This window comes from Myxocyprinus asiaticus, chromosome 23, assembly GCF_019703515.2.
Source record: "Myxocyprinus asiaticus isolate MX2 ecotype Aquarium Trade chromosome 23, UBuf_Myxa_2, whole genome shotgun sequence".
Classification (NCBI taxonomy): Eukaryota; Metazoa; Chordata; class Actinopteri; order Cypriniformes; family Catostomidae; genus Myxocyprinus; species Myxocyprinus asiaticus.
In genome coordinates, this window is record NC_059366.1 from 38,672,501 (window position 1) to 38,686,925 (window position 14,425).

At 39.4% G+C, this 14,425-nt stretch overlaps 1 protein-coding gene across 1 annotated transcript in view; it reads right to left on the reverse strand.

Annotated features, from left to right (window-relative positions):
* The window catches only part of LOC127414063 (cartilage acidic protein 1-like), a 57,198-nt gene that overhangs the window by 9,633 nt on the left and 33,140 nt on the right, over nucleotides 1-14,425 (reverse strand). Inside the window, exons 8-11 of the mRNA XM_051651769.1 lie at nucleotides 12,445-12,581; nucleotides 5,121-5,203; nucleotides 4,118-4,218; nucleotides 1,658-1,826 (exon numbers count right to left, since the gene is read on the reverse strand). Coding sequence (XP_051507729.1) covers nucleotides 1,658-1,826; nucleotides 4,118-4,218; nucleotides 5,121-5,203; nucleotides 12,445-12,581 — 490 coding nt within the window. The remainder of the gene's footprint in view (nucleotides 1-1,657; nucleotides 1,827-4,117; nucleotides 4,219-5,120; nucleotides 5,204-12,444; nucleotides 12,582-14,425) is intronic.

Consider the following 14,425-nt stretch of genomic DNA (forward strand, 5'->3'; position numbering starts at 1 on the left):
TGTGAAACTCGTGAATTAAATAAATACAATGCACACAGACTGAAGTAGTTTAAGTCTTTGGTTCTTTTAATTGTGATGATTTTGACTCACATTTAACAAAAACCCACCAATTCACTATCTCAAAAAATTAGAATACATCATAAGATCAATAAAAAAAACATTTTTAGTGAATTGTTGGCCTTCTGGAAAGTATGTTAATTTACTGTGTATGTACTCAATACTTGGTAGGGGCTCCTTTTGCTTTAATTACTGCCTCAATTCGGCGTGGCATGGAGGTGATCAGTTTGTGGCACTGCTGAGGTGGTATGGAAGCCCAGGTTTCTTTGACAGTGGCCTTCAGCTCATCTGCAATTTTTGGTCTCTTGTTTCTCATTTTCCTCTTGACAATACCCCATAGATTCTCTATGGGGTTCAGGTCTGGTGAGTTTGCTGGCCAGTCAAGCACACCAACACCATGGTCATTTAACCTACTTTTGGTGCTTTTGGCAGTGTGGGCAGGTGCCAAATCCTGCTGGAAAATGAAATCAGCATCTTTAAAAAGCTGGTCAGCAGAAGGAAGCATGAAGTGCTCCAAAATGTCTTGGTAAACGGGTGCAGTGACTTTGGTTTTCAAAAAATACAATGGACCAACACCAGCAGATGACATTGCACCCCAAATCATCACTGACTGTGGAAACTTAACCCTGGACTTCAAGCAACTTGGGCTATGAGCTTCTCCACCCTTCCTCCAGACTCTAGGACCTTGGTTTCCAAATGAAATACAAAACTTGCTCTCATCTGAAAAGAGAACTTTGGACCACTGGGCAACAGTCCAGTTCTTCTTCTCCTTAGCCTAGGTAAGACGCCTCTGACGTTGTCTGTGGTTCAGGAGTGGCTTAACAAGAGATATACAACAACTGTAGCCAAATTCCTTGACACGTCTGTGTGTGGTGGCTCTTGATGCCTTGACCCCAGCCTCAGTCCATTCCTTGTGAAGTTCACCCAAATTCTTGAATCGATTTTGCTTGACAATTCTCATAAGTCTGTGGTTCTCTCGGTTGGTTGTGCATCTTTTTCTTCCACACTTTTTCCTTCCACTCAACTTTCTGTTAACATGCTTGGATACAACACTCTGTGAACAGCCAGCTTCTTTGGCAATGAATGTTTGTGGCTTACCCTCCTTGTGAAGGGTGTCAATGATTGTCTTCTGGACAACTGTCAGATCAGCAGTCTTCCCCATCATTGTGTAGCCTAGTGAACCAAACTGAGAGACCATTTTGAAGGCTCAGGAAATCTTTGCAGGTGTTTTGAGTTGATTAGCTGATTGGCATGTCACCATATTCTAATTTTTTGAGATAGTGAATTGGTGGGTTTTTGTTAAATGTGAGCCAAAATCATCACAATTAAAAGAACCAAAGACTTAAACTACTTCAGTCTGTGTGCATTGAATTTATTTAATACACGAGTTTCACAATTTGAGTTGAATTACTGAAATAAATGAACTTTTCCACGACATTCTAATTTATTGAGATGCACCTGTATATATATATATATATATATGTATGTATATACACACACACACACAGGTAGACTAGTCGTCACTAATCAACTAGTTTGCTGTTGGACAATCAAGACCCTTCTCCATATATTTGTGCTAGACTGAATAAGAAATACTTACCTAGCCCAAAGTGAGCCACGGGCTCCATCTCACACAAGTACCCTGATCCTCCATCTATGATGCGTGTGTGCGGGCCGTTTCTTTTGGTGTAAACTATCACTTTAGCCCCACGAGCAAAAGCCCCAAACTGTGTGCGTGGAATCACACGGAGCCATTTATTAGATGAACCCTACAATGAGAAATCCACCATTAGAAAACTCCCTCTCCAAACAGAACTTTAACCCTTGTGCCGTGTTCCTCATTGGCTACCACTCCTTGTGTTCCCAGGTCAAAATGACCAACCCATTTAAATGGTCACATTAATCTCACATAATCCATACATTTTCACTAAATATTGCATTGATATTTTTTCAACTTGATTTCTAGTAACTAGAACAGGTTTTGTACCTCTTTTTGGAATTTATTGACAATAGGCCTAAATTACCTGAGCTAATGCAACTAAATTTTTGCGTTAAAAAGTGTTTCTTTTATTTTTAAAAAAGCGTTTAATATTTCTTACTATATTAAATACCATACATACAATTTTCTGTCCTGTTTATTACACTACTTTGTTTTGTTTAACCAGAAATTCGTATTTTTTTTTTTTATTCTTTCATTTTTCACTTGTGGTTTTCCCAGTCAAAAATGATCAGCCCATTTAAATGTTCATAAATTTCTCATTATGAATATATTTTCACTAGATATCTAGTAATTATAACAGGTTTTGTACTTATATTTGGAACTTACTGATAGTAGGCTTTATTGACTTGACCTTATACAAGGGAATGCCCCTGTACATTAGTAAACATTGTTCTTACTCTTTGAGAGAATGTGAAAGTTCCCAAAACACATTGTTAGAATATTATTCCTTTGTTCCTGTGGGGTCAAGAATATTTCAGAAGTTATCTGATATATAAGATATCAAAGGTTTTTTGTGTGTGTGTGTGTGTGTGTGTGTGTGTGTGTGTGTGTGTGTGTACACATGTCCGAGGACTTTATGTATGCAAGTACACATGCACATATGTGCTCATCAGGTGATTGGACAGGCTCATCAGGTTTTTTTTGTAGCCCCACCCATTTATTTCCAATGGCTGGTCATGTTTGACCGGGAACACAACAAGTGAAATAAAACCTGGAAAATGTAAAGAACATGATCCATATCTGCCATTGCTCGATAAAACAGACAGTCTTGCCACACACCATTGGTTGTTCAATTTTTACTCTGTTGGGCTATCCCATTGACATTAATTGTATAAATATATTCATAATTCATGTCAATCGTCTAATTTGTGTCTATTTGTATTTCTCCTAAGTATTTAAGGAGACAAAGCTGAGACAATGAAACATAACTGGATCATAAAAGGAATAGTTCACCCAAAAATGAAAATAATCTCATTTACTCACCCTCATGCCATCCCAGATACAGTGCATCCAGAAAGTATTCACAGCGCTTCACTTTTTCCACATTTTGTTATGTTACAGCCTTATTCCAAAATGGATTAAATTCATTATTTTCCTCAAAATTCTACAAACATTACCCCATAATGACAATGTGAAAGAAGTTTGTTTGAAATCTTTGCATGGTTTGGCTCCTCAGAATGTGTTTGATCTTTTAACTCTATACCCCAAAACGTGATCTCCGCTTCTCAAAATCTGGTCTCCTAGCTGTCCCTCAGACACGTCTACCCTCTATGGGTGACAGAGCTTTTTTTTACTATGCCCCTAAACTGTATAACTCACTACCATCAGATATTAGACAAGAATATACCCTGAATTCATTTCAATCATCTCTTAAAGCATTATTACATGAATGCTTTTACTTGATTAATTTTGGTACCCTGTTTTTATTATTAACTCATATAACTCATAACTTATATCTTGTTCTTTTCTGTATGTAAAGCACCATGAGAAGCTACTTTTGAAGGCACTATATAAAGTTTATTCTAATATTTAAGTCCTTTTTTTTTTTTTTTAAGTCCTCTTTTACTATAAATTCTCCTCCATGCCCAGTAGGTAGCGATATACACGAAAAATGTGTATTGCCAAAAACAAAAGAATGTGGAAGTGAAAGTGGTCAGTTATAGTACAAAATTTACTTAAATTTTGACCTGTTTCTCACCCACACCTATCATACTGCTGGACTTAACTACTGGATTCATATGGATTACTTTTTTACTGCTTTTATGTGCTTTTTGAGCTTCAAAGTTCTGGCCACCATTCACTTGCATTGAATGGACCTACAGAGCTGGTATATTATTTTCTAAAATTCTTCAGTTGTGTTCTGCAGAAGAAAGAAAGTCATACACATCTGGGGTGCATGAGGGTGAGTAAATTATCATTTTTGGGTGAACTATTCCTTTAAGTCTCATATGCTCTATAACAGCAACCTCTGAGCAATAACATTTTCTCTTTGAGAAGCCTATTGTGCACTGCCTATTTAAAAGTGGCTAAACATCATCTGTCTAAAACATATGTCCTCACCTGTGTGACTCTGTACAAAGAGATGGGCTGAGCCGCACTTTCCCCGTGTGTCACCAACAGATCCAACAGTCCATCTCCATCAAAATCAGTCACAGCTGCTCCTGAAAAACAAATATATCTCCTCAGACAGGAACTGAATCACAGATATGACAACAACTGTTGTTTTCCCATCTAAACAACATATTACTTAAAAAAATCTTAGACTTTAGACTGATTCTAGCATTTCAATCATTCCAGTGACTTTTTTTATAATGATGACTTGGTCGCGAGTGGTGTTCGCACTCAATACTTAATGCTGACTCAAGGTGTTATTCACAACTACAGTAGCACACAAGCCTGGATTTGTAATGCCATCTAGTGGCAAAAAACAACTCCATATAGCTATTAAAAAAAAAAAAAACCTTGGAGGAACCAGACTCAGGCAACTGTCTGTGGGAGCTCATCCTCCTCTAGTAGGCACATTTTTAAATAAATAAATAAATAAATATATATAGCAAATATCATTTAGTTACATCTTATGTGTAATTGTAACCCTACATCAAAAATGTGCAGTGCAAGCAGTCCCTGCATGTAACCTGCAACATTTAAAACCTTTGTTTTAGTGCAATTGTTGATTGACAAGTGAGTAGGCGGTTCTTCGTTTTTGTTTGGAATGTATCAAGACAAATGAGCGTTTACACAACAAATGCGATGTGGTCACCTACGTTTAAACAAAAAGCGTTGGATCCTGTTTAGCGCTGACCACTTGTGATCGGATCACCTGAGACGGATGTTACCACCAGATCAATCTCTGTTATTGAACTCACTCATAATCGTTTATAAATTAAAAACACATTACACAACCTGGATCATTTTCAAGTTATTTTAAGGGGAACTATCTTAATATGTATCATTTCCAAAACTCATGGATTTTTCTTTTTTTTTTTTTTTTTTTGCAAAAGTTAGTTTTATAAAATAAACAGCCCTAAATTTCGATGGAATGACTGAGCCAAACCCTTCATACCGGTTCCACGTCCCTCTGGTTCCGCGGCCTCCCCAACGTTCAGCTCCTCAATCTGTGGATCTCCATGTTCTCTCCGCGAAACTCTGCCATGGTAAAGATGAATTGCTTATTCTGGCTTTTGGTTTGAGACAGCTCCACACAAAGGAACAGTCAAAGACAAACGTACCTTGTCAGCTCCATGTTATACAACAAGTCCCAAAGGAGAGATTCATTTACAGACTCGTGAAAACCCCCACAGTATTGAATTAATGAAAACATTTCTAAGTCTGGTAGTTCATACTTTCTAGTATTTTAATGACTAAAAAAGCTAACCGAGATGTTTCTATGGTTATTTTATACAAAGCGCTAAATGCTTTGCTTTCAGAGAACTGAGGGTCTAAAATGTTTGAGCATGGGATTAGAATCAAATTTGAAAAAATATTTTCTGTTTAATATTACAGTGTTCGCATTAGAAAACAAGTGTGTAACGGTGAGGGTCAGATGTACAGGGACATTCCCATCAGGTAGAGTTGAGGTCTGGCTGTTGGACTTTTTGGCATGTTGAACAGCCTGGGCATACCACCAAATCCCCAAAATGGAAAGAGTTTCCATAACTATTTCCTGCCTTACAAACGTAAATGTTACAGAAATACCTATATTACGTAATTATAATAGTGTGCTTTGGAAGATCATATTGATCATATTGGCCGCCAGTGTATATATATATGCAGTAAATAAACATATACATTTACACACATTCATAGATACACACACACACACACGCACACACACAAATACATACATACACACACACACACACACACACACACAGTTGTGCTCAAAAGTTTGCATACCCTGGCAGAAATTGTGAAATTTTGGCATTGATTTTGAAAATATGACTGATCATATGACTGAATATATGTCTTTTATTTAAGGATAGTGATCATATGAAGCCATTTATCATCACATAGTTGTTTGGCTCCTTTTTAAATCATAATGATAACAGAAATCACCCAAATGGCCCTGAACAAAAGTTTACATACCCTTGAATGTTTGGCCTTGTTACAGACACACAAGGTGAAACACACAGGTCTAAATGGCAATTAAAGGTTAAATTTCCCACACCTGTGGCTTTTTAAATTTGCAATTAGTGTCGGTGTATAAATAATCAATGAGTTTGTTAGCTCTCACATGAATGCACTGAGCAGGCTAGATACTGAGCCATGGGGAGCAGAAAAGAACTGTCAAAAGACCTGCGTAACAAGGTAATGGAACTTTATAAAGATGGAAAAGGATTTAAAAAGATATCCAAAGCCTTGAAAATGCCAGTCAGTACTGTTCAATCACTTAAGAAGTGGAAAATTCAGGGATCTCTTGATACCAAGCCAATGTCAGGTAGACCAAGAAAGATTTCAGCCACAACTGCCAAAAGAATTGTGCGGGATACAAAGAAAAACCCACAGGTAACCTCAGGAGAAATACAGGCTACTCTGGAAAAAGATGGTGTGGTTGTTTCAAGGAGCACAATACGACGATACTTGAACAAAAATAAGCTGCATTGTCGAGTTGCCAGAAAGAAGCCTTTACTGCGCCAATGCCACAAAAAAAGCACGGTTACAATATGCCTGACAACACCTTGACATGCCTCACAGCTTCTGGCACACTGTAATTTGGAGTGACGAGACCAAAATAGAGCTTTATGGTCACAACCATAAGCGCTATGTTTGGAGAGGGCTCAACAAGGCCTATAGTGAAAAGAATACCATACCTCACTGTGAAGCATGGTGGTGGCTCACTGATGTTTTGGGGGTGTGTGAGCTCTAAAGGCACGGGGAATCTTGTGAAAATTGATGGCAAGATGAATGCAGCATGTTATCAGAAAATACTGGCAGACAATTTGTATTCTTCTGCAAGAAAGCTGCACATGGGACGCTCTTGGACTTTCCAGCACGACAATGACCCTAAGCACAAGGCCAAGTTGACCCTCCAGTGGTTACAGCAGAAAAAGGTGAAGGTTCTGGAGTGGCCATCACAGTCTCCTGACCTTAATATCATCGAGCCACTCTGGGGAGATCTCAAACGTGCGGTTCATGCAAGACGACCAAATACTTTGCATGACCTGGAGGCATTTTGCCAAGACGAATGGGCAGCTATACCACCTGCAAGAATTTGGGGCCTCATAGACAAAACTATTACAAAAGATTGCATGCTGTCTTTGATGCTAAAGGGGGCAGTACACAGTATTAAGAACTAAGGGTATGCAGACTTTTGAACAGGGGTCATTTTTTTTCTTTGTTGCCATGTTTTGTTTTATGATTGTGCCATTCTGTTATAACCTACAGTTGAATATGAATCCCATAAGAAATAAAAGTAATGTGTTTTGCCTGCTCACTCATGTTTTCTTTAAAAATGGTACATATATTACAAATTCTCCAAGGGTATGCTAACTTTTGAGCACAACTCTATATATACACTACCGTTCAAATGTTTAGGGTCACTCATTCTATATTTTTATTTTATTTTTTTCACATTTTAGAATAATAGTAAAGTCATCACAACTATGGAATAATAGAAATGGAAATATGGGAATTATGTTGTGAAAAATCCAAAATAAATCAAAACCATGTTATATTTTAGCATCTTCAAAGTGGCCACACTTTGCCTAGATTTTGCAGAAATGTACTCTTGGCATTTTCTCAACCAACCTCTTGAGGTATCACCCTGGGATTGCTTTTTAAACAGTATTGAAGGAGTTCCCATCTATATGCTGGGCACTTAGTGGCTGCTTTTCTTAATTATTCGGTCCAAGTCATCTATTTCAAAAACTTTTTTTTTTTTTTTAAATAAAATTTTAGTTTCGGAATTAAATAATGTTGGCACAATAAAATGTTTGTCTACAAAACTAATTTCAAACATTTAAGCATACGCCTTCAGATCAAAAGTTTTCAGATCATGAGAAACATTTCAGGAAAGTGACCCCAAACTTTTGACCGGTAGTGTGTGTGTGTGTGTGTGTGTGTGTGTGTGTGTGTGTGTGTGTGTGTGTGTGTGTGTATATATATATATAAAAAAAATGTATTTACTTTTTTTTTTTTTTTTTTTTTAAACGAACCATACGGGTCACCAACCACGGTTCGGTAAGCATTTGCTCTGTGGTATAACTGTAGTTTAATGATGCATCTGGATCATACAGTTTGGCAAAGAAAATAAAGCACCAAATAGACATGCGCAGTTGTAACCTCCGCTAATACACCTGTATGGCTCTGTAGATATACAGCCTCTGCCTGTGTTTCAAGTGGGTCAACTTTCTACAGAGAAAAGCTGTCCTTTTAACTGTTAGTATGTTAAATCAGTTGATGACATCACAGTTCTACACGCATTAGTTGGTAAAATGGCAAGCGGAGTAAACAAGCCGCAAGAGAGAAACCCCGGCGTCATTTAAGTCTCCTGTCTGGGAGCTTTTCCTTTATGCAGTCAATTACAACAGCGATGTTTTTGACCATTTACAATACTGGTTGCAGGCATTGCTCAACGCGAGTGCCGTAAACTGGTAATACATAAATATGTGATTAGCTATTTATGCTGACAACTCCTGAGGATATATAGCGCGCGGTGCGCACAGAGCCGTGGGTGAGCCCAAAACTGCACACAGACACACTACCTTCTGTCTTTAAGCAGGCACTCGGTGCTAGTTTGGACAGATATGAAACAAGAACTAAAGTGCTTGGGGTGTTCATAGCCAACGTTATGTTGCCCTTATTTTGTTGATGAAGATGTGGGATTTCTGTGTATGATTAAAAAACTCGAGTCGTGTTACGACATCCATTCTTGTATTCATTTTAATAGCAAGTTTATTTCTTCTATAGTGCTGTACAAATTCTGAATGTTGAATATATGTTTAGTTGAGTTTGAAATGCACTTTATGCTGATGCATGAAGCATAATAATACAGGTATTAAGTTAAAATGTTAGAATGAGTTAGTAATTAGAGAATTTTTTTTTTAGTTAAGGACCCTAACGAAAATTATCCGTGATTTTACTATAGTAATATTGTAGTAACCATTACTGTAATAACAAGGACTGTTGTCACCATGGTTTTCTTAGCAGAAATCATGGTTTTGATAGAATTAACCATGCTTTTATGTAGTAATACTGTAGTAGCCATATAGTAACCATGGTTTTACTATAGTAATATTGTAGTAGCCATAACTAAAGTAACAATGACTGCTGTCACCATTGTTTTCTTGGCAGAAATCATAGTTTTGATACAATTAACTATTGTTTTACAACAGTCATACTGTAGTTTCCATATAGTAACCTTGATTTTACTATAGTATTGTAACCATGACAGTAACCATGTTAATTTTGTGGTTAATATGATTTTACTACAAATACAAATGGTTAAACTGTAGTAAAACCATGGTGATTTGTAGTGAGAGCAAATCTTTTGAAGTGTCTGTTACTAAATAGAATATTTTTACTTTGGATTTGGCAGTAATATTTTTTTTTCCCTGAACATAAATGCTGCACTGTACCAAAAATCCCATGTGATCAGCAGTTACCGAAATACTCAAACCAGCCCATCTGGTGGGGCCTGGGTAGCTCAGCGAGTATTGACACTGAATACCACCCCTGGAGTCGCGAGTTCGAAACCAGGGTGTGCTGAGAGAATCCAGCCAGGTCTTCTAAGCAACCAAATTGGCCCGGTTGCTAGGGAGGGTAGAGTCACATGGGGTAACCTCCTTGTGGTCACGAATAGTGGTTCTCACTCTCACTGGGACACGTGGTAAGTTGTGCGTGGATCGCGGAGAGTAGCATGAGCCTCCACATGCTGGGAGTCTCCGCGGTGTCATGCACAATGAGCCACGTGATAAGATGCGAGGATTGACTGTCTCAGAAGCGGAGGCAACTGGGACTTGTCCTCCGCCACCCGGATTGAGGTGAGTAACCGCGCCACCACAAGGACCTACTAAGTATTGGGAATTGGGTATTCCAAATTGTGGAGAAAAGGGGATAAATATATAAATAGAAATCAGCACATCTGGCACCAACAATCATGATTAGATAAATCGCATGGATGATTGTTGGTGCCACGACGGGCTGGTTTCAGTATTTCTGTAACTGCTGATCTCCTGGGATTTTCACACACAACAGTCTCTAGAATTTACTCAGAATTGTGCCAAAAACACACAAAAAAAACATCCAGTAAGGGGCAGTTCTGTGAGCAGAAATGCCTTGTTGATGAGACAGGTCAACAGAGAATGGCCAGACTGGTTTGAACTAACAAACTCTACGTTAACTCAGATAACCGCTCTGTACAATTGTGGTGAGAAGAATGTAATCTCAGAATGCTATTCTGAGATGTGGGTTAGCGCTGTTGTGGCGGCACAAGGGGGACCTACACAATGTTAGGCAGTTGGTTTTAATGTTGTGGCTGAACGGATATACACTATATTGCCAAAAGTATTCGCTCACCTGCCTTTAGACGCATATGAACTTAAGTGACATCCCATTCTTCATTCATAGGGTTTAATATGACGTCGGCCCACCCTTTGCAGCTATTACAGCTTCAACTCTTCTGGGAAGGCTTTCCACAAGGTTTAGGAGTGTGTTTATGGGAATTTTTGACCATTCTTCCAGAAGCGCATTTGTGAGGTCAGACACTGATGTTGGGGACGAGAAGGCCTGGCTCACAGTCTTCGCTCAAATTCATCCCAAAGGTGCTCTATCGGGTTGAGGTCAGGACTCTGTGAAGGCCAGTCAAGTTCTTCCACACCAAACTCGCTCATCCATGTCTTTATGGACCTTGCTTTGTGCACTGGTGCGCAGTCATGTTGGAAGAGGAAGGGGCCATCCCCAAACTGTTCCCACAAAGTTGGGAGCATGGAATTGTCCAAAATCTCTTGGTATGCTGAAGCATTCAGAGTTCCTTTCACTGGAACTAAGGGGCCAAGCCCAGCTCCTGAAAAACAACCCCACACCATAATCCCTCCTCCACCAAACTTCACAGTTGGCACAATGCAGTCAGACAAGTACCGTTCTCCTGGCAACCGCCAAACCCAGACTCGTCCATCAGATTGCCAGACGGAGAAGCGTGATTCGTCACTCCAGAGAACGCGTCTCCACTGCTCTAGAATCCAGTGGCGGCGTGCGTTACACCACTGCATCCAACGCTTTGCATTGCACTTTGTGATGTATGGCTTGGATGCAGCTGCTCGGCCATGGAAACCCATTCCATGAAGCTCTCTACGCACTGTTCTTGAGCTAATCTGAAGGCCACATGAACTTTGGAGGTCTGTTGGCGACCTCTGCGCACTATGTGCCTCAGCATCCGCTGACCCCGCTCTGTCATTTTACATGGTCTACCACTTCGTGGCTGAGTTGCTATCATTCCCAATCGCTTCCACTTTGTTATAATACCACTGACAGTTGACTGTGGAATATTTAGTAGCGAGGAAATTTCACGACTGGACTTGTTGCACAGGTGGCATCCTATCACAGTACCACGCTGGAATTCACTGAGCTCCTGAGAGCGGCCCATTCTTTCACAAATGTTTGTAGAAGCAGTCTGCATGCCTAGGTGCTTCATTTTATACACCTGTGGCCATGGAAGTGATTGGAACACCTGAATTCAATTATTTGGATGGGTGAGCGAATACTTTTGGCAATATAGTGTATATTGACCTGCTAGATCAATCACCAGTCTTTGTTCTGGCAGTTTCATCCACTAACTGTCTGATGTATATTGCAGACAAAACTGGGAAACACTTTCTCAAGTTAATCAGTCCTATTCTGACTGGCTGGTTTGATGGAACTTCAGTGAGTAAAAGCACACAGGATTTTTTTATCAGTCCACCTTGAAAAAGAGGGGTATTCACATGGTTCCAGGTTGATAGTTGAAGAGTTTGTCAGGTTAGAGTCATGAAAACTTTTAAAGATATTCTGTTTCATTTGAGGCACTTAGAAGCAAGTAAAGTGGATATCCATGAGCAGAACTTTATATTCTGCTTTGATTACGTAGTTATATCTGTGAAAGTCTAAACTAAGGTTTTCTGAGCTGTACTTAGACTCTGTAAATGCAGTACTTTATTCTGTGCAATCACTCATGGAGACTGTCATGCCTTTTATTACAGTACAAAATATCTCAGATAACCCAGCCCTTAAACGCAACATAATGACAAAATTGACTGTGACTGAACAGCTACATGTCAGTCAGATGGCTCTTTCTGTCTATTTGGGTAGCTCAAGCTGCAATAAATTCCAAACCTTTGTCCTTTTATAGTCATGAGAAAATTGTTCTGGGGCCACATAATTTACAAATTGAGCTAGATGTCCTTGTAATGTACCTGAACAGTCTGTTGGCTGATGGTCCTCTGTAGGCAATGTTGTTGAAAAAGACCTCCAGTTCATTGTCATTGTCAAAGTCGGCTGCGATGACTGTGCGAACAGGAGAAGGCATGGAAAACTTCTGCGAGGCTATATCCTGGAACAGAGAAACAAAGATGTCAAAATATCAAACAGGCACATTGACACACTCCCTTTTCTCCAGCACTAGTTACTGTTCAAGCTATCTCTGCCAGGGAGAACAAGTTCACAAAGACAAGCATTGGCAAAGATTGCCATATCACTTTAAAAACATGCAAATGAGGTTGGGTCAATGTTGCTACTGTTAGTCAGGCTGGTCAAGATGCTGAAAACAAGGGGTCAAGGTTTGGTTTTGACAAATAGAGCAGTGTTGAAAATGCCACAGTATTTACACACTTTGGATAAATCAACCAACCAATGGCTTACATTTAGTTGTCTCTGAACATTACATTCTCCTTTCCCAGTTTATTGTACCATCGACATAATTACAAAGATCAGCTTCAGGAGTGGGATAGTCAGATCTGTGATGTCTATGACACAAAGAAATAAGCTGCAGGTAAATCACAGCCTAAAAACTTCAAGGAGTGGGACCAGAGGAAAGTAACCGCTGTCATCATGCTTCAGTAATGCAGCAACGAGTCACAGAAGAGTTATTGAGCATGCCTGCACTTTCTCAAGTATTCCCAGTTTTAATTATAGGGCTCATAAAGCCTCCAAGAGAAATCCCATGATGTGACCTTCTGCTGTCTGGTTGAAGAAGACGCAATGGCCATCTCTGGACAGAACCCAGAAGAGGAGTGACAGTTGAGATGGAGTAAATACTGATCATCTCTATTGCTAATGGTCCGCAAATGGATAAATGGACAGGCAGATAGATTTAGATTTTCACACTTTTATTTCGGAGTGAATATTTGCACTATGTGTAAATGGCATCTGCCAAACAGTGCATCTATTTGCACTCCAAGAGTATGGTGGAAACACAGAAATTAAAGACAAACTGTTTCTCTAGCAGTGTTACTGCAGTGGTGTGGGCTGTAACGACGGTGTGGATGTGTTTTTTCGTGCAGACGACCCAGGTTCGATTCCACCTTTTGTCCCACTTTTTCCCCATCCTGTTTCCTTTCTCCACTCTTAATATGTCCATTAATACTACTTATAATAATAAATGAAAATGAATATAAGGGTTGACCCCGCATCTTAATGCACGTACTGTACATCATGTTTCATCTTCGATATAAGCTATGCATATTTTAATTTAATTTAAACTGACTGATCTAAGTTCAGGACACTCCGAGCAGTCATTAAAGAGTTAAACTTATGATGCACCGAGTCATGTTACAAATAAACACTGCACTGATCTCAGCAGAGTTTGACTTTGGGAGAAACATCAACTCTTCAGCAAAACTATTTCAACACAATAACATTAGCTAGCAGGTTAGCAGAGGCCTACAGCTGTGCACTAGGTGTACACCGTAGCTACAACACAAAACTCTGAATTTGAACTCTCGGTAGCAGATAAATCCACAAATAAATCAAGCCTACTTACAGGTTGTGATCATAAAGCACCAGATTGTCCCAACAAAGTGGGAACTGCACCATCTTTCAAGAGTAACCATCTTGAAAATGTGGCATCGGTTGTGGTTGTACTGCTAAATAATTAAAATAAATTTGAACCACTGGATTCTTCAATTCGTCTGCCTTTGGAAGTCTAAACAAAGAGGTTTTGCTTTTGCAGTGAAGAAAACAGCATCCTTTTGACATGGCAACAACACTAACCCAACTCATCCTGGCCTCGGCTATAACTACGTTTGTTTGAGGGTGGGCCAAAGTAGCCCTTAGGCGGGCATTATGCAAATGTGTTACATAGTGACGTAGATACTTTACGGAAGAAATGGATGGACTACAAACCAGTCGTTTCTTGTAGTTCTTGAGCTGTGTTGTCTGTGGGAGAGAATAACTCCC